Source organism: Neophocaena asiaeorientalis, unplaced genomic scaffold, assembly GCF_003031525.2.
Source record: "Neophocaena asiaeorientalis asiaeorientalis breed wild unplaced genomic scaffold, Neophocaena_asiaeorientalis_V1.1 scaffold77, whole genome shotgun sequence".
NCBI lineage: Eukaryota > Metazoa > Chordata > Mammalia > Artiodactyla > Phocoenidae > Neophocaena > Neophocaena asiaeorientalis.
The window spans coordinates 7,182,484-7,206,830 of NW_020174645.1; the positions used below are offsets into that span (position 1 = coordinate 7,182,484).

Sequence of the window (24,347 nt, forward strand, 5' to 3'; positions counted from 1 at the left end):
AGGAGGTGGGGGTGGGGGGGATGGGGACCCCTGCTTTAAGTTACAAATAACAGGGAAAAAAAAAACCACCCAGAAAATCCAACTCAAACTGACTTAAACAATAAGGAGGAATTTTGGCTCATGTAAACTAAAAGTTCAAAATTAGGTCATAGGCGTGTTTTGATCCAGGCTGCAGCAGCTGCTGCTTCTTCTTTTTAAAATTCTCTCAGGTCTGAATTCCTCTATGTGATTTATAGTAAGGCCAGCTTCTCTTATAAACTTTTTTTTTTAACATCTTTATTGGAGTATAATTGCTTTACAGTGGTGTGTTAGTTTCTGCTGCATGACAAAGTGAATCAGCTATGCATACACATATATCCCCATATCTCCTCCCTCTTGGCGTCTCCCTCCTCTTATAAACTTTTAATAATGAGGTGACTTCTAGCAGCAGCAGCAGCTGGGGCCACATGCTTGCTCTTTCACATCTGGGGGAGTGAGAGCCATACTTCATACATGCACTGAACAAAAGTGCTTGACTTTGCTCTGATTGGACCAACCTAAACTAATCCTGGGGAGCCAGGGGAATTCCATTCTCTAATTGCCTTGGCTTATTGCCATATGTGGACCAAATTCAATTGCAAGGGGGATAAGATTACATCAATTGATTTATACAAATGAGGACCCACAAGTGATACTGGAAGTGAAGTCAGTCCCACCCAAACCTCATGGCTGCTACATAACAGGGAAGGATGGCTCAGGAAGGAAGGGGGAAGTAGGGGATAGATGCTGATACCCAGTAATTGGGGTAAATAGTTATACTTTCCAAAACTGTATGTACCCAGGAAATTATGTTTGCAATTTTATTTTTATAATCTGGTGGAGAAACATTGTTCAAATTTAGTTGAGAAAAATCACCTGGGCAGAGATATCCAATAAACTGCTAGAAATACATATTTGGAACTGGGAAGAAATTAAAGACAGTGAAGTAAATTTGGCTCTCTTATTGATAGAAAACAATTGCAAAGGCATGAGCCACTAAAAAAGACTAACTTCTCTGAATCTAACCTTAAATGGTTTCCAGAACGGTGATTTCTTAGGTTATTTAGCATCTGCTAATAGGAAAAAAAAAAGGTGATTTATGTCATCAAGAACGAAGGTTCATATGAAATATTTACCTGCCTAATAATAATTCTATCAATTCTCTGTATTGTCATTGGCACTGGCCCCAGAGTGGCTAAAAATGAGTCAGTGAATTGTCCCTGAAGAACATGCTCTGATCTAAAGCACCTGCTAATAAGTTCTGTCCTGCTCAAGAAGACAGATCTCCGACAGAGAGGGGCTTCCATACGAGCGGTGCACTGGCTATTGAGTGAAAATAAAACCCTGATTCATACATGTATATTAATGACATGGTGTCAAGAGGGCAGAATTTCCACTTCACGGAAAATGAAAACCTTAAAAGGTTTTGTAAAAGGGCATTCTACAGATATGCTAATGACTTTAAACTTGCATAACAGTGAACTTAAAGGGATTGGGAAACATTTGCCAACTTATAAGTATCACTAACCTCTGAAATTCCAAACCCCACAAATGGAACATCTCCAAAATAATGCTTGTTCCTTAGCTGTACCTCTTTAAGTTTGAAAGAGTTCTCTGGAGCCACTGAGGGAAGTTGCAAATTGAGCTATGAAACGGCAAGCAGAATTCTATCATAGCATCAGATATGCCATGGCTGGCAGCTGATGGCATAAGGCAGTGCTCCTCAAGCTGTCCATGGACTGGCTGCTGGACCTCAAATTGTCTGTTACTGGTCTGTGAGAAGATAAGGAGCTTATGTCAGAATTTAAGTCAACTACATTACTAGGCATTCTCTTAAGTTCAGCTGTTTTGTTTTGTTTCAATAGTGAGATTTCTCAATGAAGGAAGAGATTCTGGTGAAAATTCCTTGTCTCTTATAGTCCAGTACTTTGTGCAGCATTAGATAAAATCAATAATGACACAGAGGAAACAGGACTTCTAAATTTTTATCCTGTTTGCATTCTATCAAGGAAAATTATTATTAAGCTGGAAGACTAGAAAAACCACAATGAAGAGGTACACCAAGCCAAGTTGCTTTAAAAAGAGCACAATGGGCTCGTGCCCCCGTCCGGGAGGATACCGCGTGCCGCCGAGCGGCTGGGCCCGTGAGCCATGGCCGCTGGGCCTGCGCGTCCGGAGCCTGTGCTCCGCAACGGGAGGGGCCACAGCAGTGAGAGGCCCGCGTGCCGCAAAAAACAAAAACAAAAACAAACAAAAAAGAGCACAGTGGATGTACTTGGGGCAACAGATTCATAGGAGAGAAAGGTGAAGAGGAAGGGCTATCTGGGTGGTAGCATCACATGTGGGTAAATTTCTTTTTTTTTTTAAACGTCTTTATTGGAGTATAACTGCTTTACAATGGTGTGTTAGTTTCTGCTTTTATAACAAAGTGAATCAGCTATACGTATACATATATCCCCATATCTCCTCCCTCTTGCGTCTCCCTCCCCCCTCCCTATCCCACCCCTCTAGGTGGTTACAAAGCACCCAGTTGATCTCCCTGTGCTATGCAGCTGCTTCCCACTAGCTATCTATTTTATAATTAGTAGTATATATAAGTCCATGCCATTCTCTCACTTCGTCCCAGCTTAGCCTTCCCCCTCCCGTGTCCTCAAGTCCATTCTCTACATCTGTGTCTTTATTCCTGCCCTGCCCCTAGGTTCTTCATAACCATTTTTTTTTTAGATACCATATATATGTAGCAAATGTTTTCTTCATTTGCAAATATTTTCTCCCATTCTGAGGATTGTCTTTTCGTCTTGTTTATGGTTTCCTTTGCTGTGCAAAAGGTTTTAAGTTTCATTAGGTCCCATTTGTTTATTTTTGTTTTTATTTCCATTTCTCTAGGAGGTGGGTCAAAAAGGATCTTGCTGTGATTTATGTCATAGAGTGTTCTGCCTATGTTTTCCTCTAAGAGTTTTATAGTGTCTGGCCTTACATTTAGGTCTTTAATCCATTTTGAGTTTATTTTTGTGTATGGTGTTAGGGAGCATTCTAATTTCATTCTTTTACATGTAGCTGTCCAGTTTTCCCAGCACCACTCATTGAAGAGGCTGTCTTTTCTTCATTGTATATTTTTGCCTTCAAATCAAAAATAAGGTGACCATATATGCGTGGGTTTATCTCTGGGCTTTCTATCCTGTTCCATTGATCTATACACGTATGGCCTTTATTATGTTGAGGTGAGTTCCTTCTATGCGTACTTTCTGGAGGGTTTTTATCATAAATGTGTTGAATTTTGTCAAAAGCTTTCTCTGCATCTATTGAGATGACCATATGGTTTTTCTCCTTCAATTTGCTAATATGGTGTATCACATTGATTTATTTGCATATATTAAAGAATCCTTGCATTCCTGGGATAAACCCCACTCAATCATGGTGTATGATCCTTTTAATGTGCTGTTGGATTCTGTTTGCTAGTATTTTGTTGAGGATTTTTGCATCTATGTTCATCAGTGATATTGGCCTGTAGTTTTCTTTCCTAGTGACACCTTTGTCTGGTTTTGGTATCAGGGTGATGGTGGCCTCGTAGAATGAGTTTGGGAGTGTTCCTCCCTCTGCTATATTTTGGAAGAGTTTGAGAAGGATAGGTGTTAGCTCTTCTCTAAATGTTTGATAGAATTTGCCTGTGAAGGCATCTGGTCCTGGGCTAAATTTCTAATAGTCAGAAATGGGAAGGCATTCTATGATGAGGGAGCAGTGTGGTCAAAGGTATAGACTGCAAGTGTTTAGCGTGTGTTAAGGAAAAAGGGGAAGGAAGCAAGTAGCAAGAAAAAAAGCATCAGGAATGGCAAAGAAATAAGGCATTTCTCAGCTTGGACATCCTCGGCAATGCCAATAGAACATTCACCCAAGTCAGTTATTTGTTATAGAGGTATGATTGTGCTTGTATATGCATGGGCTATTTCTGAAGAATACCTAAGAAACTGGTAACCGTAGTTACCTCTGAGTAGGGTACTGGGGTGGCAGGAGTCAGAGGTGGAGGGTGACTTATTTTCACTGTCTATTCTTTGGTATCTTTTGAATTTTATACCATGTACATCTATTACCTTCTATTACCTATCCATCTAAAAGTAACTTGAAAATATTTTTTAAAATAGGTAAGATATGCCAACTTTTGAGCTTTGTGTCTTCCCAAAATAGCAGCCACAGTAATCCCTTTAAAATAGGTCAGATTATGTTACTCCAGTGCTTAAAACTCTCAAAAAGCTCACCATTTTACCCAAGGTAAAAGCCGAAGATCTTACAATGGCCGGTAAGATACCACATGATCTGGGAGTCCCAGGCTGGGTCCCTGTTCCCTCTGCCTAGCAAGCTCCTTCTCCAGATAGCACATGGCTTGCTCTTTCAAAGACCTCCTTCAGTCTTGCTCAAATGGCATCTTTTCCATGAGGTCTTCCTTGACCTCCTTATTCAAAAAGTACAAAAAGTACATTTTTCTTCCCTTTTTTGGCCACGCCACGTGGCATGCAGGATCTTAGTTCCCCGACCAGGGAGCAAACCTGTGCCCCCTGCAGTGGAAGCGCAGTCTTAACAACTGGACCACCAGGGAAGTACTGCTTTTGATTTTCTTATTGTTTGCCTCCCTTCGCTAGAATGTAAGCTCTGTGAGGTCAGAAATTTTTGTCTGAGTTGTTCTTTGCTAGTCCACAGCTCCCAAATTCATCTCTGTGTGTTTCCCTACTTTGAATCTCAGCTGGCCTTGGAGTTGCTTTTATATCAATAGAATGCACTAGAAGTGATGTTGTGTGAGTTCCGAGCCTAGGCCTCAAGAGGCCTGTCAGCTTCCACTGTTAAACTAAGAACATTTTCATCAGCATGAGAATAAGCACAGCCCAGCGAAGACTCCTGGAAGATAGGAGACCATGTGGTGAGAGGCCCCAGCCATCCCGGCTGTCCCTGTTGTCCCAACTGTGAGGCCCCAGATATGAATATGAGGCCATTCAAAATGATCCAGCCACAGCTAAGCCAACCCAAACCAGAGGAGCCACTCAGCTGAATTGTTAGAAATAACAAATGTTTGTTATTTTGAGCCACTAAATTTCTGATTAAATTTTGTGGTTTGTTATCCATTAAAAACCAACTGATCAGGAATTCCTTGATGGTGTAGTGGGTAAGAATCCGCCTGCCAATGCAGGGGACACAGATTAGAGCCCTGGTCCGGGGAGATCCCACATGCCGCAGAGCAACTAAGCCCGTGAGCCACAACTACTGAGCCCTGTGCCACAACTACTGAAGCCTGCACGCCTAGAGCCCATGCTCTGCAACAAGAGAAGCCACTGCAACGAGAAGCCCGCGCACCACAATGAAGAGTAGCCCCCACTCGCCGCAACTAGAGAAAGACTGCATGCAGCAACAAAGACCCAACACAGCCAAAAAAATAGTTAATTAATTTAAAAAAAAAAAAACAACTAAGTGGTCAGGGACTTCCCTGGCCGTCCAGTGGTTAAGACTCCGCACTCCCAATGCAGGGGGCACAGGTTCAATCCCTGGTCACGAAGGTCACACATGCCTCACTGCGCGGTCAAAAAAAAAACAAAAAACAACAAAACAAAAGGAAAGAACAACTGATCAGCCTTGTACACAGTAAGTGCTCAGTAAATATTTATGAAAATAATAAATATTGCTGTTGTTATTAATTCAGTTAAAAAATAAGTTGAGAAATGTTTATAGTGAATCCTTTTGATTCTTATTATAATATTATTATGCTGTAGAAAGTTATAGCCCACCTGGATTTTATTACACGGGCTCCATATTCAAACTCAGATTCAGAAAAGAAAAAGAGAGATAAAACAAACTTAGATTCAAATTCTAGCTATACTTGTTAAAACAGCATAGCCTTGAAGTCATTTAACAGAGCTAGAGCTATACTTTCCTCTTCTGAGATCAAGTACCTATCCCATAGGCATATTGTGAGGATCAGAGGTAATGTACGTACAACATATCCTGCAGTTGCCGGTACATTGGGCCGTAGCCATTATTGCTCCACACTCCTCTCCTCCTCTCAGAGGGAAAGAATTCACAGACCGGATGCTCAGGTTTTACTTTTAAAGTTCCCATCCAAAAATATCAGTTTGGATGAAAAATACTGAAAAAGAATCATAGACATATGATCTGTAGTGGGCAATTACTATTTTACACACAATTTAAGAAATTACCTGTATTTCAAAAGAATGTGGGAACTCTACTGCCTAATTGGTTGGAGGGTGTGACATGTTACATGGTGTCCACTAGGGAGCGATAAACACATTCATTAAGGGATAGTGCTTCTTGTAAGCTTTGTGCACCTGTCAGATATTAAATATTACTTTAATTTTATTATTTTAATCTGGCTCTGAAACTTAAAGACTTTTAAAAATCTGTTAATTTTGCACTTAAAATTATTAACGGGTTGCTTTATTATTTTTAAGGTATTAAAAGGATTCATAATTTGTGTTTTCAAGAAAGTCAGCCTTTGCAAGTTATTTTTGAAAAGAATATGTGTTCTAATACACTAGTGATTCAACCAAGGTAATGAGTTCTCTGTTGTTTATTTTTATTTTTCTGAATATATTATGGTCACAGAGTAAAGAAGTAATAGCCTAGAGCTTTTAAATCAGTTACATTTTTTTAAGCTAACACTGTACTTGTAGAAATCACCTTAAAGGATCAAGAGGAAACCTTGAGAAAGGTAAAAGTAGATAATAACTGCCTAATGGTAGAAATAATAATTTAGTGGCCAAAATGTTCTAGAAGTATCCCATCAGTGGCTTTCTACATCAAGTGGTATTAAGAGAAAAATATATTATCTAATAATACTTTGCATTTATATGGTTCCTTCTATCTGAGTCTTAACACACACAGCATGAGGAAATTTTAACACTTTTACATGAACTGATTTTATCCCTAAGTGTTTGTTTGTTTGTTTTTTCTAGAGAATGAGTGGGACGTATTTGTCAGTGAAAGGTACTCAATTTTTCAGTTAAGCTGTAGCTTAAACATTAATTACTTTGTAAGCCAAAAGATATTTTATCCTTATTGTTTTTTAAATTACAAAAGAAATACATGCTCCTTGCAATACATCTAAAATTTATAGAAGAGTGCAGAGATGAAAAATGGAAGTCTTTCTCCTCTACTTGCCACATATATCCCACTTGGCAGGGGTTTAACATCTATTAACAATTTGGTGTAATCCTTCTATATCATCTTCTATTTATAGCCAGTCTTTCTATAACTTTCTTTTCCCCTATAGCTATGAATATCTTTCTTTCTCTCTTTTTCTCCTTCTCTCTCAAATTTATATCACCTACTAGACACATACATAGTTTTTTAAAAGAAAATGTCCTACCATCCTTATTGTTTGGCAACTTCCTTTTTTAGTGTCTATGTCAGTTTAAATCAATTTTTTTTTTTTTTTTTTTTTTTTTTTTTTTTTTTTGCGGTACACGGGCCTCTCACTGCTGTGGCCCCTCCCGTTGCGGAGCACAGGCTCCGGACGCGCAGGCTCAGCGGCCATGGCTCAGGGGCCCAGCCGCTCCGCGGCATGTGGGATCTTCCCGGACCAGGGCACGAACCCATGTCCCCTGCATCGGCAGGCGGACTCTCAACCACTGCGCCACCAGGGAAGCCCTAGTTAAATCAATTTTATTCTTTTTAATGATTGCATAATTTTTACTTGTATGAGTGAACCATAATTTAGTTACCCATTACCCTATTAGTGAAAAAGTTGGTTGTTTCCGACTTTTTGCCCTCACAAACAATGCTGCTAGTAGTGCATAAGATAGTGTATTAGTTACCTATTTCTGTGAAGCAAATTTCCCCATAACTTAAAGCTTTAAAAAAACCCGGACGTTTATTACTTCAAAATAATAAGTGTGACTTAGCTGGGTGCTTTTGGCTCAAGGTTTCTCATGAGGTTGAAGTCAAGCCATCAGCCAGGGCTGTGGTCTCATCTGAAGGCTGAACTTGGAGAATTTCACTCCCAAGCTCACTGACATGGCTGTGGGAGGCCTCAGAAAGTCAGCTTCTAAGCTCACCCATGTGGTTGCTGGTAGGCCTCAGTTCCTCACCATGCAGGCCTCTTTGTAGGCTGGCTGATTGTCCTCACAACATGGCACCTGGTAACCAGAGAGAGAGAGAGGGAAAGAGAGAAGGAAACTCCTATTATGGAAGACATCATTTTTTGGTGTTTATTTTATTACTAGGGAGTTTGAGCATCTTTTCATATATTTATTAGCAATTTGTGTTTTTCTTCCTTTTTGAATTGCACATTCATATTGTCATTTCTGGTATCAGGTTGTTTAGTATCTTGTACAACACCTTTCCCTTAACACTTGAAAAGTTTCCAGATTAATTTGGTAGGTGTTCCTGACATTTTGGCATCGAGAAACTCTGCTAATCTAATGTCTATTAGCAGGTTAACACTAACATTACAGAAATTCTAAGAATCTCACTTTTATCTGACCTCACCTCAATTTAAAAAATAGGCCAGGGCTTCCCTGGTGGCGCAATGGTTAAGAATCCGCCTGCCAGTGCAGGGAACACAGGTTTGAGCCCTGGTCCGGGAAGATCCCACATGCTGTGGAGCAGCTAAGCCCCTGTAACACTGAGCCTGTGTTCTAGAGCCCGTGAGCCACAACTACTGAGCCCACGTGCCACAACTACTGAAGCCCACGTGCCTAGAGCCCGTGCTTCGCAACAAGATAAGCCACCACAATGAGAAGCCCGCGCACCACAAGGAAGAGTAGCCCTGGCTCGCCGCAACTAGAGAAAGCCTGTGCGCAGCAATGAAGAACAAAACAAAACAAACAAAAAATAGGCCAGAACTTTTAATGCAATAATAAAAAGATAATAAGTAACCTAACTAAAAAATGGGCAAAGGATTTGAATGGACATTTTTCCAAAGAACGTATGCAAATGGCCAACAAGCACATGGAAAGGATGATCAACACCATTTGTTGTTAGGCAAATGCAAATCAAACAATTTTAAATCTGTGAATTGTGTAGAACGTGAGTTATATCTCAATAAAGGTGTTTTTTAAAAGCGAGCCCAGGGCTTCCCTGGTGGCGCAGTGGTTGAGAGTCCGTCTGCCGATGCAGGGGACACGGGTTTGTGCCCCGGTGCGGGAAGATCCCACATGCCGCAGAGCGGCTGGCCCGTGAGCCATGGCCGCTGAGCCAGCGTGTCCGCAGCCTGTGCTCCACAACGGGAGAGGCCACAACAGTGAGAGGCCCACGTACTGAAAAAAAAAAAAAAAGGGAGCCCAGGATGAAAGGACATTTGGGATGTCAGGACAACCTTGAAAGAAATAGTTAATAATCTAGGACAAGTGACAAAGGGAAAGAGAACACAGGCAGCAGACTGCTTGTAAACCTCTACCCCTCTACTGCATCTCCAGCATAGTTCACCCCAGTTCTGTTTGAACATCTCCATTTTCTACTATCTCCCTTAGGAGTATGGTCCCAGGTCGTTTTTGTTAAAAAATGTATTGGGGATGTGAAAGCATAGAATTAAAGATATTTTATTCTAGTGTTTGGTTTATTCTGCAGTTTTCACATGTTTTACTTAGAATATATTTTGCTATTCTCTTGGCCTTCAAATGATGTTGTAATTCTTTCTCTTTTTTTGGCTGCAGCCGAGGGACTTTCAGAATCTTAGTTCCCTGACCAAGGATTGATCCCAGCCCCCATCAGTGAAAGCACCGGGTCCTAACCACTGGACCGCCAGGGGATTCCTAATGTAATTTTAAGATATACTAAAAATATAACAGCTCATATAGAAGAATGAAGATAGGTCTTTTGGGTAGATTTTTCTAAATCCAGGACAGTTAACCAATTTATTTCCAGGTTAAAGATGAGTCCCATTTAATATGATAATTTCTTTCTGTTTGTTCTTCAAATATATGTACTATTGTTCCTTACATTTTATAGAGTGCTTGCTGAGGCAACTGTTCTTTTTACATCGAGTCAAGAGGAAGTTACTCTTGCTGTTACTCCACTGAACGTTTGCATTAAGAGTTCTAATGAGGAATCAATGGGTAAGGATTATATCTGTCACTGTGCTTTGATGGAATATTACTTCCTGGCTTTCCTGATTACTGTACGGTTATACAGTAAATATTAGTGACATAATACTTTTTCTTGTCTAAAAGGCAGTAAAATGTAGAAAGATCATTAAAATTTTTAAGAGACCTGAGAAATTTGTCACAATCAGTAATTAAAATACTTGGCTTTGAAATTCAGATTGTTTTATAATTAGGAGAATGGGACTTCTCTGGTTGCACAGTGGTTAAGAACCCACTGGGCCAATGCAGGGGACACAGGTTCGAGCCCTGGTCCGGGAAGATCCCACATGCCGCAGAGCAACTAACCCATGAGCCACAACTACTGAACCCGAATGCCACAACTACTGAAGCCTGCATGCCTAGAGCCTGTGCTCTGCAACAAAGAGAAGCCACCGCAATGAGAAACCTGTGCACCGTGAGGAAGAGTAGCCCCTGCTCTCCGCAACTAGAGAAAGCCTGCACGCAGCAATGAAGACCCAACACAGCCAAAAATAAATAAATAAATAAATGTATAAAAAAAATAAAATTAGAATGGTTACTGAGAAAAATATTTTTTCAGTTAAAATTTTAAGGTCTATTTCTCATCCTTTGTATTTAGCATAAAGAAAAATTAAGAGGCCAGCAATCCAGTTGAGATGATCTTTGACCACATAAAAAGGAAAAGTAACTTTAAGTTAGAAATGTAAGATATTCCAGATGGCAAATATATAGGACAGAAAATATGAATATTTCTTAATGAATGAAATATTATTTTTTATAAATTTATTTATTTTATTTTTGGCTGCATTAGGTCTTTGTTGCTGTGCGCGGGCTTTCTCTAGTTGCGGTGAGCGGGGGCTACTCTTCTCCCAATGCATGGGCTTCTCATTGCTGTGGCTTCTCTTGTTGCAGAGCGTGGGCTCTAGGTGCGTGGGCTTCAGTAGTTGCGGCACATGGGCTCAGTAGTTGTGGCTGGCGGGCTCTAGAGCACAGGCTCAGTAGTTGTGGTGCACGGGCTTAGTTGATCCGCAGCATGTGGGACCTTCCTGGACCAGAGCTCAAACCCGTGTCCTCTGCATTGGCAGGCAGATTCTTAACCACTGCACCACCAGGGAAGCCCCAACGTGAATATTAAGTCAGCTCTTCTAAGAGTTATACAGATGGAATGGAGAAACTAAAGCATGATTAAGTCAGGAGTTTTGCTATTAAGGAAATTTACTAGGGTATTATGGGCACCACTTGTCTGAGACTCTTTGACCTTGGATTTTTTTTTTTTTTTTTGGTGATAGCAGTAAAGAAAGAATACAAAGGAAGAAACATTATTTTGAAGTGAAAAACCAGTATAACCAGGGCTTAAGTTGGGTCAGACGACTTTGCAGGGTCTAGTTTGTGCCAGGTTCTGTTCTAAATGGTTTACATTTCTGAATCCATTTGATCTTTGTAACAAGTCTGTGATGTAGGTACTATTCGTATACATTTTCTATATGAAGAATATGAAGCACAGAGAAACTAGGTGACTTGCCTGCTGTCACACAGTTAATAAGTGGTGGATTATGATCTGAATATAGACTGTCAGGCTCCAGGGCTTAGTCTCATTACCACTGTGCTCTTATTGCTTCTCTCAAAGTCCCATCTAGCATTCTGTTTTGGCACTCAGGGGTGCATGATCTGGAAAATATATGCTTGGCTAGTGAAAGGGTCTGTTTTATATTCATAATGCCATCTCTGAATAAATGGCCATTTATTCAGACACTGTCCCTTGTAAGAAGCTTTCTAATGAGTAGTTATAGTTATGGTTGACTGGGGACCCAATTGTTTAACTTTATTATTGAACTTACTGTACGCCAGCACACTGGGAGTGACATGAGTTTTCTTTTTTTTAATTAATTTTTTTAATATTCTGTTTCATATTCTTTTCCATTATGGTTTATTACAGGTTACTGAACATAGTTCCCTGTGCTATACAGTAGGACCTTGTTGTTTATCCATTCTCTATATAATAGTTTCCATCTTCTAGTCCCAACCTCCCAATCCAGTGACACCCCCCCAACCCCGCCGCCCCCAGCAAACACAAGTCATGACATGAGCCTTCTTGATTGAGATGAAGGTATTTGTAAGGTATTGTTTGGTCCTTTTAAAATATATATACCATTTCTCCTTTGTTCTTACACTTACATAATTCATGTTCATTGAAGAAAATTAAAAACACATAAAAAGCACTAATAAAGTCACCTGAAATCCCACTGTCTAGAGACAAGTACTCAATAGTTTGGTTCATCTCTTTCTATATACCTTAGATCTGACAACAGGAGATTGGTCTAGTGAAATACTATGAAGCTATTAAAAGTAGTCTTGGGAGTTCCCCGGTGGCCTAATGGTTAGGACCCGGTGCTTTCGCTGCTGTCGCCTGGGTCCAAGCCCTGGTCGGGAAACTGAGATCCTGCAAGCCATGTGGCATGGCCAAAAAAAAAAAAAAGAAGTCTTGTGTGTGTGTATATATACATTTCTTTCTCTCTGGGTGTGTATGTCAAAGATGTTTATTGAAGTTAATTTTGTAGTGGAAAACACAAAACACCAACACACATAAATAATTAGGAAAATGTACTTATTGACATGGAAAAATAGGATACATTATTGAATAGATTATAAAATGGTATGCGTAGTATCATCATATTTTCATTTTAAAAAATGCACATAAAAGTTTAATAAAATATTAGAGAACAAAATTCAACACCTCTGGGGGAAAAAAAATTCAACACCTCTGTTATTGTCTGTCTTTTGGACAATAGCCATCCTAGTGGGTGTGAAGTGTTGTCTTATTGTGGTTTTGATTTTCATTTCTCTAGCAACTAATGATGTTGAGTATCTTTTTTTGTGTTCTTATTGCTTATTTGTATATCTTCTTTGGAGAAATGTCTGTTCACATCCCTTATTTTTCACTTGAGTTATTTGTCTTTTTATTTTTCTCCCCTGTTCATATATATGATTTCAAATATTTTCTCCCATTCTAAGTTGATTTTTACCTTTTTTTTTTGGCTGCCCTGTGTGGCTTGTGGGATTGAAGAAGTGGAGGTTGCCAGTCTCTTAAGGCCTGGGCCCAGACCAGAAACTAGCACCAGGTCACTCCACCATATCCTATTGGTGAGAGCAGACGAAGAGCCCACTCACCCGATTCAAGGGGAGGGGACATAGACATAGACCCCACCTCTCAATGAAGGAATGTCAGAGAATTTGTGGCTATTTTTAACTTATCACTTATGCTTTATTTTCTTATCAAAATTTAACAAATACCACTGGAACTAATTTTATTCTTTACTTTCCTATAACATTGAGCAGATTTGACCAATTCTGTATACAGTGAGATGTTTGTTGGGCCAGATGAGTTTGACTTCTATCAAATTGGAGTCAACACTGAAATAACATTTTGCTTCAAAGAACTGAAGGTAAACCAAAATTTGTGTCCAATTAGAATTATCAATGGCAATTTTTAATAAAGATTTCACATTTTCCCCCTCTTTTTCCTTTCAGGGAATGCTGACATTTTCAGAAGCTACACATGCTCCTATAGCCATTCATTTTGATTTTCCTGGGAAGTAGGTCCTTGGGAAATTTCTGAGTTTGTTTCTTTTTCTTTTGTCATACATTAATAATAAAACCCTTTGGTTCACTTTGAAATTAATTCACACCTCAGGAATTCCTTAACTTTACTAGCAACACTTATCAAACTAAAATTTTGAAAGATGTCATAACCTAGAGTTCTTTTTATTGGTAACTTGATTTAGAAAGATATATTATTCTGAAGAGTAAAAACATTTATAAACTTGACATACTGAATAAATTGCCAAATTAGAAAATTATACATGGCTTAAACAAGTTAAATCTCTATGAAACTATGGTACTTTATATGATATTTCAGAACTAAAATGTCAGAGAGATTGGGCTAGGATGAATGTGTTTTATGAAATTGGATGTGATGATTTCTAAGGACCCTTTTAGTTCTTAGGACTGTCTCGATTTGTGAAAAGACAAGACTTACTGTTTCTTTTTACTCCAAAATTATCATTTTTTAATGTTTTCCCAATGTCCATCAGAAGATGAGTGTGTGATTAGTGTGATGTTTGCTCTGACTTTGCCTTTTTTAGACCCATGGCTTTAAGTATTCACGATATGTTATTGGAAGCCAACTTTATTTTGGCTACATTAGCTGATGAGCCAAGTAGAGCATCTTCTCCACAATCACTGTGTCTTTCACAAAAACGAAAAAGGTAAGGCCATGTTTTAATGTCTTTATTGGTTGGGATAAAGCCATTGCAGTCTTATTCTGAAATAATTAAATGGCATTCATTTAGGAAACAATTGAGGATGAAAACATTAGAAGATCAGAAATTTTAACTGAATCAGGAAAGCTCCAGGAAGACCTAACTGTAACAGAGAAATATCACCCATCTTTCACTAGATATTTGCTTTTTCTCTTATGATCACAGTTTAACAGGACTGCCTGGTTTATCTTTGTCGTTACCTAAAACTCATTTCCATTTTCAGTAGTTGTTTTTTAGGAGTGATATAGTGTTAAGGTTCACAGGAAAGTTTGTATTCACTACCCAGAACTCTCTTTCTTAGAGGGAAAAACAGCCATTGCTTTCTCTTCTTTTTCTTCCCTTTTGTCTCTCTCTTTTTTTTTTTTTTTCTTTTTTAATTTTGGCTGCACTGCGCGGCTTGAGGGATCTCAGTTCCCCGACCAGGGACTGAACCTGGGCCACGGCAGTGAAAGCACCGGATCCTAACTGCTGGACCACCAGGGAGTTCCCCCTTTTGTCTCTTAATAACTTTTTTTTTGGTGGAAGGTGCTTCATTGTAAAAGTAACATAAACTTACTATGGGAAATTTGGAAAATGTAGGAAAGTACAAAGAATAAGTTGTTAACTGACAATTTTACCATCTAGTGATAGCCACTGTTAATATTTGGCACACTGTGTTTTCTTTCAGACTTTTAATTTTGCATACAGTTGCATTTTAAAACAAGATTGGGTCATATAGCATATGTAGTTTTGTATTCTGTTTTTTTCCCACAAAATATTATATTGTGAACATTTTCCAGTATTGTTGATAATAACTTGGAAACATGATTTTTAATGACTCTATACAATTTTATCATACTGTAATTTATTTGACTTTTTTTCTAACTTCGCCCTATTACCGTGTCACAAGATTGTCTCATATACATTGGGTTGTTTTACTGAAAAATCTGAATCTGTCAAGAGACTTTCCAGATAATCATGTATGTAAATCTTAACTTTCAACAATTAGTTCAATGTTATTTCAGTATATTCCCTAAACCAGTGTTATTGTCATCCCATATTTATCCATTAGTTATATAAAAATATATCTTTCAAAGTAAACAGTTCATTCATTTAATCTCTATTAATACCTCAGGTCAGAGCTGATACATTCAAATTCAGAGGCTGGTAAAAATGTAACCAGCAAGGACGCAGAGTATATCTCGAGAAAAGCAGTACCCAAAAGGCTTTATTCTGAGACTCGCATGAAAGTCTCTTCATTGGAAAACCGTGGCAGCCCATTAAAGGAAAGAGCGAACAGAGACATTAGTGAAGTACCAGAAAGCAGTGTCAGTGACACGGAGGAAGTGCCAGGATCTTCACATCTCAGGAAGGTAAAAGAAAAACACTGAGACACAACTGCATCTCAGTCAAGAACTCTCGTCATCCGTCTCCCTTTGCAATCTCCCTGCCTCAGCCCACCCCCAATATCCGGGAAATTAATTTTATTATTTTTTGCTAGGGGAGAGGTGAAACCAGTTTGACATGGAGAAAAGGCTGATTTACAGAATGTCAATACAAAATAGTTAAATTGCTCATTGAGTAATTCTAACAAAGTATATTCAAATAGAAATTTGAGTCACTTGTTTTAAAGAATAAATTATGATTTCTTATAGCATACTTATCTTTGAATACAAATAATATGCTAAAGTCATATACTTTGCTTTCTAAAATACATGTCCTTCTAATTTTATTTTTCAAGTTTGGTTGGGAAATCCTTTATTCATGGTAGTACAAATGTAAACTTCATCACAACAAACATCACAAATTCCTTCATAGTGGTGTCCCAGTTAAGAACATTATTATGTTACCAACATTTTACTAGATGGATGATAAACTTCACAAAATGCTATAGTGTTAAACCTTAAGAAATCCACTGAACTGAAGATAAACATAATTTATTAGAAGTATCAAATAATGATAGTCCCTGTTTTACATGTTTATATTGATGTTTTATTCAAGCTTGTTTTGCTGTTGTTATTATTGGTTTGGAAATATGAGTTTCTTAGAGTTAGAAATAACTCTAAGGAGAAATAATATTACTAAAAGTCACTACTTACACTGTATGAAGACTTTTAGGGTAGTAAAATTGGATAGTAAACTCCACTTATTATTCAGTTTGATGCCACAGTGTTTATTGAATACCTGATATGCCTGGCACTTATGGCAATTTTCTCTTCTCGTGAATTACTAGCTTGGCCATAAAGTGAAAACTGAAATCTGTCTTTTCATTATACAGAAACATTTTCCTCATCCTGTTTTTTGGTCACACATATTGTGCTTACTTTTTTGCAGGCAGCAACAGGAATACATTTTCCTGCTGCTTCACTTCCCTGAAATTCACTAAGATTGCCAATTTCCTCACTAGGGAAAGTGACATTTAGAGCTGTAAGCTCCATGAGTACCATTACAGCACTCTTTTCTTCAAATTTCCTATCATGTCACTTAAATTCTAAAAAGAAAGTTCTATTTTTAAAGGGAATTATTTGCCTTAACTCCTGCAAAAATGATATTACATTATGGGTAAATAATTTAGACCATTATCACCTTCTATATGAACTATGGTGGGCCTTCTGATTGACCTCCATGCCTCCATTCTCCTTCACTCTGGTTTCCTTCACAGTGTACCAGAAGATTCTTTTGAGACCTTATATTTACAATGAGGTATAGGACTCCAGAGCACTGGCTCTAGAGTTTCTGGGTTGGAATCTCTGTCTTGCCACTTATTAGCTGTGTAACTTGGATAAGTTACTTATCTTTGCTTCAGTTTTCTTTCTGTTAGTAAAATGGGAATAATAATGCTGCTACCCAATTGAATTGTTATGAAAATTAATTGGGCTAATACATGGAGCTGGCACATGGTCAGTGCTCATTAAATGTTAGTTATTGTTATACATCACTCTCCTGCTTTTATTGTCTCTTGGATCATTCTGCTTCGCCCATAGGATTTCACCTAAAACCCTTGGAATGGCATTCAGGGACTTTCCCTAGGGTATTTAATAAAATCTTCTCATTTCCTCCCCTGAGGTCCAGTTCCACCCCTTCAGAGTATGTTTTAATGTCTGGTAGAGTTAGTATCCCTTTGTAGATTTAGTCAGTTTTTCCTGGCTATTCTGAATGTGTATTTTTTACTTGAACTTTAATATCAACTTATCTAGCTCCAGAAAAAGTCTGTTGGTATTTTTTTAATTGGGATTTCCTTAAATTTCTGTTAACTTGGGGATGTTAAGAGACACCTTTATGATGCTGAGTCATTCTATCCAAACACAGGCAATATATTTCCACTTGTTAGGTCTACTTTTGTGTCTCTCAGGAGTGTCTTAAAATGTTTCTCATATACATTTACACATTTAAGTTTATTCCTAAGTAATTTAACCGTTTATATTGCTATTGTAAATAGTTTTCTCTACCATTATGTTTTCTGACTGCCTATTGTTTGCGTATATGAAGGCTACTGTTTTTTTGTGTGTTAATTTTATATCCTACTACCCTGCTGAATTATTTTATTGTTTCCATTAGTTTTATCATTGATTCTCTCAGGGTTTCCAGACATGCTATACGTCATTTTTATATAGAGATAGTTTCATTTCTTCTTTAATCTCTCCAACTGACTCTTTTGTTCAGTTGTATTAGCACGTAATCTCTAGTACAACATTAACAGTGGAGAGAGTGGGCATGCTTGCTTAGTTCCTGATCTTAGTGGAAACATTCAGCAAATGCTTTTGTGTCCTACTTTTGTTCATACTATTGCTCCTACAGTCTGGGGTGATAGTATTCCTTTTTTCACCGTTCAAACCCCTACCCACCCTTCAAAGCCCAGCTCAAGTGATATGTCTCTTTTTGAAGTCTTCTCATTCTAATCAAATCATTTTGTTTGTTTTATTCATTTTTAATGTCATGTAATAATTTAATATATATGCTTGTTACTCCACTAGGTAGATTGTGAGCTCATCAAGGGCAGGCCTGAGTCTTACTCATCTCTGTATTCCTAGTGCATAGCCAGTGGTTGGCAAACCTTCAGCCCTGGTTTGGGATAGCCTAAGAAAGTTTTTAAAATCCCTCAAGTAGTATCACAAAATTCCAAAATGAAATCAATTTTAATTCACCTTATTTAAAAAGATAAATAATATGGTAGTATTCTACTTTGGGAAAGGGGATTTTCAAAATTAAACTGTTGTAGAGGAGTATTACTATATTCTAATATTCAAATGACCAATATATTTTTCCATTGTTGATTTTCAGTAAGTTATACACAGCTCTCAGGGGCACCAAAATGGGGGAAATATCTATATTATTATATTTTTAATTGAAGTATTATTGACCTACAACACTATGTTAGTTCTAGATACAGAACATAATGATTTGATATTTCTATACATTACAAAATGATCACAATAAGTCAATAGCAAATTTAGGGCAGTTTTCAAAGACCAAAGTCACCATACAAAGTTATTATAATATTGTTGACTGTATTCCCCATGCTGTACATTTCATCCCCATCACTCATTTATTTTGTAACTGGAAGCTTGTACCTCTTAATCTCCCTCACCTATTTCACTCATCCCCCCACACCCCTCCCCTCTGGCAACCACCTGTTTGCTTTTTGTATCTATGAGTCTGTTTCTGTTTTGTTACGTTCGTTCATTTGTTTTGCTTTTTAGATTCCGTATATAAGTGAAATCACACTGTATTTGTCTTTCTCTGACTTATTTCACTGAACATAATACCTTCTAGGTCCATTGACGTTGTTGCAAATGGCAAGATTTTATTCTTTTTTGTGGCTGAGTGATATTCCACTGTGTACACACACCACATCTTCTTTATCCATTCCTCTGTCGGTGGACACTTAGGTTGCTTCTGTATCTTGGCTATTATAAAGCTGCAATGAACATAGGGGTGCAGATATCTTTTTGAATTAGCATTTTTGTTTTTTTTCTGAAAAATAGCCAGGAGAGGAATTGCTGGATTGTATGATAGTTCTATTTTTAAGAGAATATGAGTATTATTTAAAAATTTTTATAATAATTTATCTTCTTACCCAATTCGTATAGGATTTGGACTAATTCCAAGTTGTATGGCCATTCATAAACTTTCTCCATTAGAAGACTGTTATATACCAGGGAAAGGCTTGATCATCCAGCCATGAAAGATTTAAAGGCCAAAGAGTAGGTAGGGAAAAGAGGGGGTAACAAATGACATTTACCTTAAGTCAGTGGCAAATTCAGGGCAGCTCTCAAAGTCCAAAGTAAACTAGTAGGTTTTTAGTTTAATATAGCACAGTAAGCATCATGAAGAGCTATTTGCACATGATATTATACATTGAACAGACACAGATGCTATCATTAGGTCAATTCCAGCCTTTGGATCTTGACCTTGGTTAACACTAGACTCTTCAGAAGCAACTGAGACTATGCCTCCAATTAAAATCAAAGCCAGTGTATTAGTTTCCTATTGCTGCTATAAAAAATTACCACAAATTCAGTGGCTTAAGACAACACAAATTATCTTAGAGCTAAAATCAAGGTGTTGGCAAGGCTGCGTTCCTTTGCGGAGACTCTAGGGAAGAATCTGCTTTCTTGCCTTTCCTATCTTCTTGAGATCACCTGCATTCTTTGACTGTGGTTTCCTTCCAGCTTTAAAACCAGCAACGGCCAATCAAGTCCTTTTCACATTGCTTCACTCTGATGCTGACTCTTCTCTGCTTTTCACATTTTTTTTTTTTCGGTATGTGGGCCTCTCACTGTTGTGGCCTCTCCCATTGCGGAGCACAGGCTCCGGACGCGCAGGCTCAACGGCCATGGCTCACAGGCCCAGCCGCTCCGCGGCACGTGGGATCCTCCCGGTCCGGGGCACGAACCCGTGTCCCCTGCATCGGCAGGCAGACTCTCAACCACTGTGCCAACCAGGGAAGCCCTGCTTTTCACATTTAAGCATCCTTGTGAGTCCACTGGGCCCACCTGGATAGTCCAGGTCACTGATTAGCAACTTTATTCCATTTGCTACCTTAATTCCCTTTTGCCATGTAATATAACATATTCACAGGCTCCTGGGATTAAGACGTGGACATCTTTGGGGGTGCGGGCAGGCCATCATTCTGCCTACCACAGGCTATATCACAGCTAATTTGGGGTGTTTCATCTGGAGCAAGGGTTCAACAGCTGCTGTCAGAACTGCCCCATGCAGAGGGCATCTTCACCTTCTGATGTGTGAGGATGAGCCAAGAACAGGGATCATTCACTTATTCATTCTTGTTACCTACCATGCAACTCCCACAGGTATTTGTTGAAGGTCTTGTGTTGTAGATGTGGGGTATACAATGGTATGCAAAATAAACAAGAAACGTTCCTAAACTTGCGTATAGACTAGGAGGGAGACAGACATTAAACAAATAGTCACATACTAAATATTTGATAATTTTTAAAAACCTGTGGTAAGTTCAATAAAGGAAAAGTTTAAGGTGCTTTGAGAGGATTTAAGGTATGAACTGACCTAATCTAGGAGGTCAGAACGTCTTCTTTGAAATTGGTGTTTGAGCTGAACTGGAAAGGATAAGGTAGTAGGGGGGAGTTGAGTGGATGTGTGGCATGTGCAAAAGCCCCTGTGATGGAGGGAGTGTGCTGGTTTTAAGGAACTGGAGGATGACCAGTGTGGTTAGCAGGCAGATAGCCAGGGTGAAACAATGGCACAGGGTGAATGAAACTAGAGTAATTGCTGAGTGCCGATTCATGCCAGATGTAAACAGCCATGTAAACAGCCATATAAAGTACTGTGGCATTTAAAGTATTTGAAGGATTTTAACAGGGAGGGCTGCCAGAGTTGAATTTTTGAAAGATAACTTTAGTTGCAGCTATTATGTGCAGAATGGGATGCAGTGAGGCAAGAATGGAAGTTCAGTTGTGGCATCTGAGAGATGGTGATTCAGTAGCAATGGAGAGAAGTGGCCAAAGTAGACAGCTAATTGAGGAGGTAGAAGTAGCAGGACTCTGTGATGGATTGGTTATGGGGCTTAAGGGAAAAGGAGGTATCAAGGTCTGGAGCAACAGGTTCAATGCTCACTAAGATCATGAATTCTATTTTGGACATGTTAAGTGGCAGAAATCAAATAGGTAGTAGGATATACGAAGTTCAAATTCTGTGAGACTCCCTGGCATATACATACGTAGTAATTTCTGCCAGCAGTGTGAAAGAAAGTTCCTAGGGAGAGGGTGCAGGGGAGAGTACTGCCATCATTTAAAGCAGGGGTTCTTAACCAGGGCCAGGGGACGTTGGGCAATGTCTGGAGACAATTCTGGATGTCACAATTCAGGAAGGAGGGTGCTACTGGCATCTAGTGGGCAGAGGCAAGGGATGCTGCTCAACACCCTCCCATGAGCAGGACAGCCCTCACAACAAAGAAGCACCAGGCCTCAAATGTCAGTAGTGTTAAGGCTGAGAAACCCTGATTCAAAGGCTGGGTAGACGAGGGCAAGCCAGCTGAAAAGTCTAAGAGCAACCAGGAGAATGCAGCATGAGGAAGGTTTGAGAAGAAAGTGTCAGAGTGACTATCAAGTGGGGTGGAGACTGAAAATGGTCATTGGCTTAAGGATCTGGCAATTTTTGGTGACCATCTTGAGAAGTGCTTCTGTGTGAGGGTCAGGAGCTTTTTTAGATAGGACGGAAGAATACGAGAATGAGAAAATGGAGAAAGCAAGTGTAGACAACTCTACAGCAGAGGTAAGGATGGAGGGAGGAAGGGAATGAGGCTATTTATATATTTTAATGAGAGACATTTGATTATTTTAAAATGCTGACATTCTTATCCAGTAGAGGAGAGGCATGGGAGGGGCTGGGAGTCAGAGACAGGGAGAGGACTGGCTCTAGTCAGGAGTAGCTGCTTCTGTCGCAGCAGGAGGGAAAGGGGAGAAGATGGATGGAGTCGAGCAGGATGGCCTACAGTGTCTCCCTTTATCTCTGTCTCCCACAGCCTTAGTGTTAGTTTCTTTCTTTCTTTTTAAAATTAATTAATTAATTTGGCTGTGCTGGGTCTTAGTTGCGGGATGCGAGATCTTTAGTTGCATTTGCTGCATGTAGGACCCAGTTCCCCGACCAGGGATTGAACCTGGGCCTCCTACACTGGGAGCGTGGAGTCCTAGCCACTGGACCACCAGGGAAGTCCCTGGTGTTAGTTTCAATGGCTCGGGCAGGGTAGTCAGAAGCAGACCACTGATTCCACACTGTGTGCCTTTGGAGTCCAGGGAAGGGTTTTATTTTAGGATGTTTTGGGCCACTCAAGAAGGTTTTGGGTATTTCATGAACCATCACTATTAAAGTTAGGGAGACCACCTTGGCTGAGCTTCTGAAAAGGGGTATTTGATGAGCGCTAACTTGCTTTGAATAAACAGTACAGTTACTTTTTTCCCCTCCAGTTTTCTTGCATGTTCTTTGGAGCAGTTTCTTCTGACCAACAAGAACACTTCAACCACCCTTTCCACAGTCTGGCACCAGCAAGTGACAGTGAAGAGGACGTGAATAATAGCAGTTTTTCCACATTCTAACACTTAATGATGGCTGAGCTGGCCCCCTACCCATTTACTGGCTCACTTGCACCTCAAACACATTTTCACACTTAAGCCTATGAAGATATTGTCTTGGACTTCCTTGAAATGGATAATGGGCTGCTAGTTTTCTAAACATCTTCTTATACAACAACCATATATAGAAATAGCTGCTTGTCAAGTAAATGTAATTTGCTTTAAATCCATTATGCTTCTTGGGAGGGAGAAGAGTTTTCTGTGCAGGGAAAAAGCTCATTAGAATTCTTCAATTCAGGGACTTCCCTGGTGGTGCAGTGGTTGAGAGTCCGCCTGCCAATGCAGGGGACATGGGTTCAAACCCTGGTCTGGGAAGATCCCACATGCTGTGGAGCAACTAAGCCCGTGTGCCACAACTACTGAGCCTGCACTCTAGAGCCCATGAGTCACAACTACTGAAGCCTGCGTGCCATGCTCCGCAACAAGAGAAGCCACCGCAATGGGAAGCCCGTGCACCACAACGAAGAGTAGCCCCTGCTCACCGCAACTAGAGAAAGCATGCGTGGAGCAATGAAAACCCAACACAGCCAAATAAATAAAATTAAAAAAAATAAATCTTCAATTCAGTACACATTCACACTAGAGTTTTTAGCATTTTCTTTACCAGTTTTATAAAGGTATTTAAACTTTCTTTAGCAGCCATTTTGAGTGCATCAATATGGCTTGTAGAGTTCAGGTATCTTCTGTGTTTGATTGCAAACATTTGAGTTTTGGTGCTTTCAGACATAGTAAAAAGTTATGCATGTAATGCCACAACATTTTTGGTCTATTGCTTGCTATATTTTTTTAATATTTTAAGTAAAAATATGAGACTTTAAAATTTTGCAGTGTGATGCAGAAAAGAAGTGATGCCAAAAAATTATTTCTGTATTATCTGATATAGAACAGCAGCCTCCACTGCCAAGAAAGCCTGGGTTTGGAGGGGAATGAGATGGAAGATGAATGTCTCTGTTCTTTGCCTCTTTAAGAATTAGCTTCTTACCTGCACAGAATAAAAAATCTGGCACAGAAATATTGTTATATAACATCTTATGATGTGTGCCTCTCCCTCTCCCAAACCTGTTTAGAGTCAATTATAACCTGACAAACTAGACTTTTGTAACACCTTAATTGTTAAGCCTGTGAAACCATCAAATCACAAGGAAATGTTAATTGGCAAGCAATTGTGCTTTAGATTTTGTGAGGAATTAATAAGACAAAGGTGGCTGAGTGGATTAGTAAACTTTATAACTGTGAACAGAGTTCAAACTAAAACCAGAATGAGTTTGGCTCTTGTAGCTTGGTAATGAGCCATAGCTACCCACAATAACCTAATAAAAACTCAAGTTCATCCCAAAATGTTCCTCAGTGAATGAAACTGG

General features: G+C 39.2%; 1 protein-coding gene across 2 annotated transcripts in view; it reads left to right on the forward strand.

Annotated features, from left to right (window-relative positions):
* The window catches only part of RAD9B (RAD9 checkpoint clamp component B), a 30,386-nt gene extending 6,551 nt beyond the window's left edge, over positions 1-23,835 (forward strand). The window contains exons 5-11 of one of the 2 annotated variants that reach the window (XM_024758457.1): positions 6,468-6,567; positions 9,967-10,073; positions 13,416-13,522; positions 13,608-13,672; positions 14,222-14,344; positions 15,513-15,750; positions 22,822-22,990. In XM_024758457.1, the coding sequence (XP_024614225.1) occupies positions 6,468-6,567; positions 9,967-10,073; positions 13,416-13,522; positions 13,608-13,672; positions 14,222-14,344; positions 15,513-15,750; positions 22,822-22,950 (869 nt within the window). In that variant the 3' untranslated portion in view covers positions 22,951-22,990. Of the gene's footprint in view, positions 1-6,467; positions 6,568-9,966; positions 10,074-13,415; positions 13,523-13,607; positions 13,673-14,221; positions 14,345-15,512; positions 15,751-22,821; positions 22,991-23,814 lie in introns of those variants that run through there. The other variant, XM_024758456.1, reaches the window with a different exon arrangement.
* The last annotated feature ends 512 nt before the right edge of the window (positions 23,836-24,347 follow it).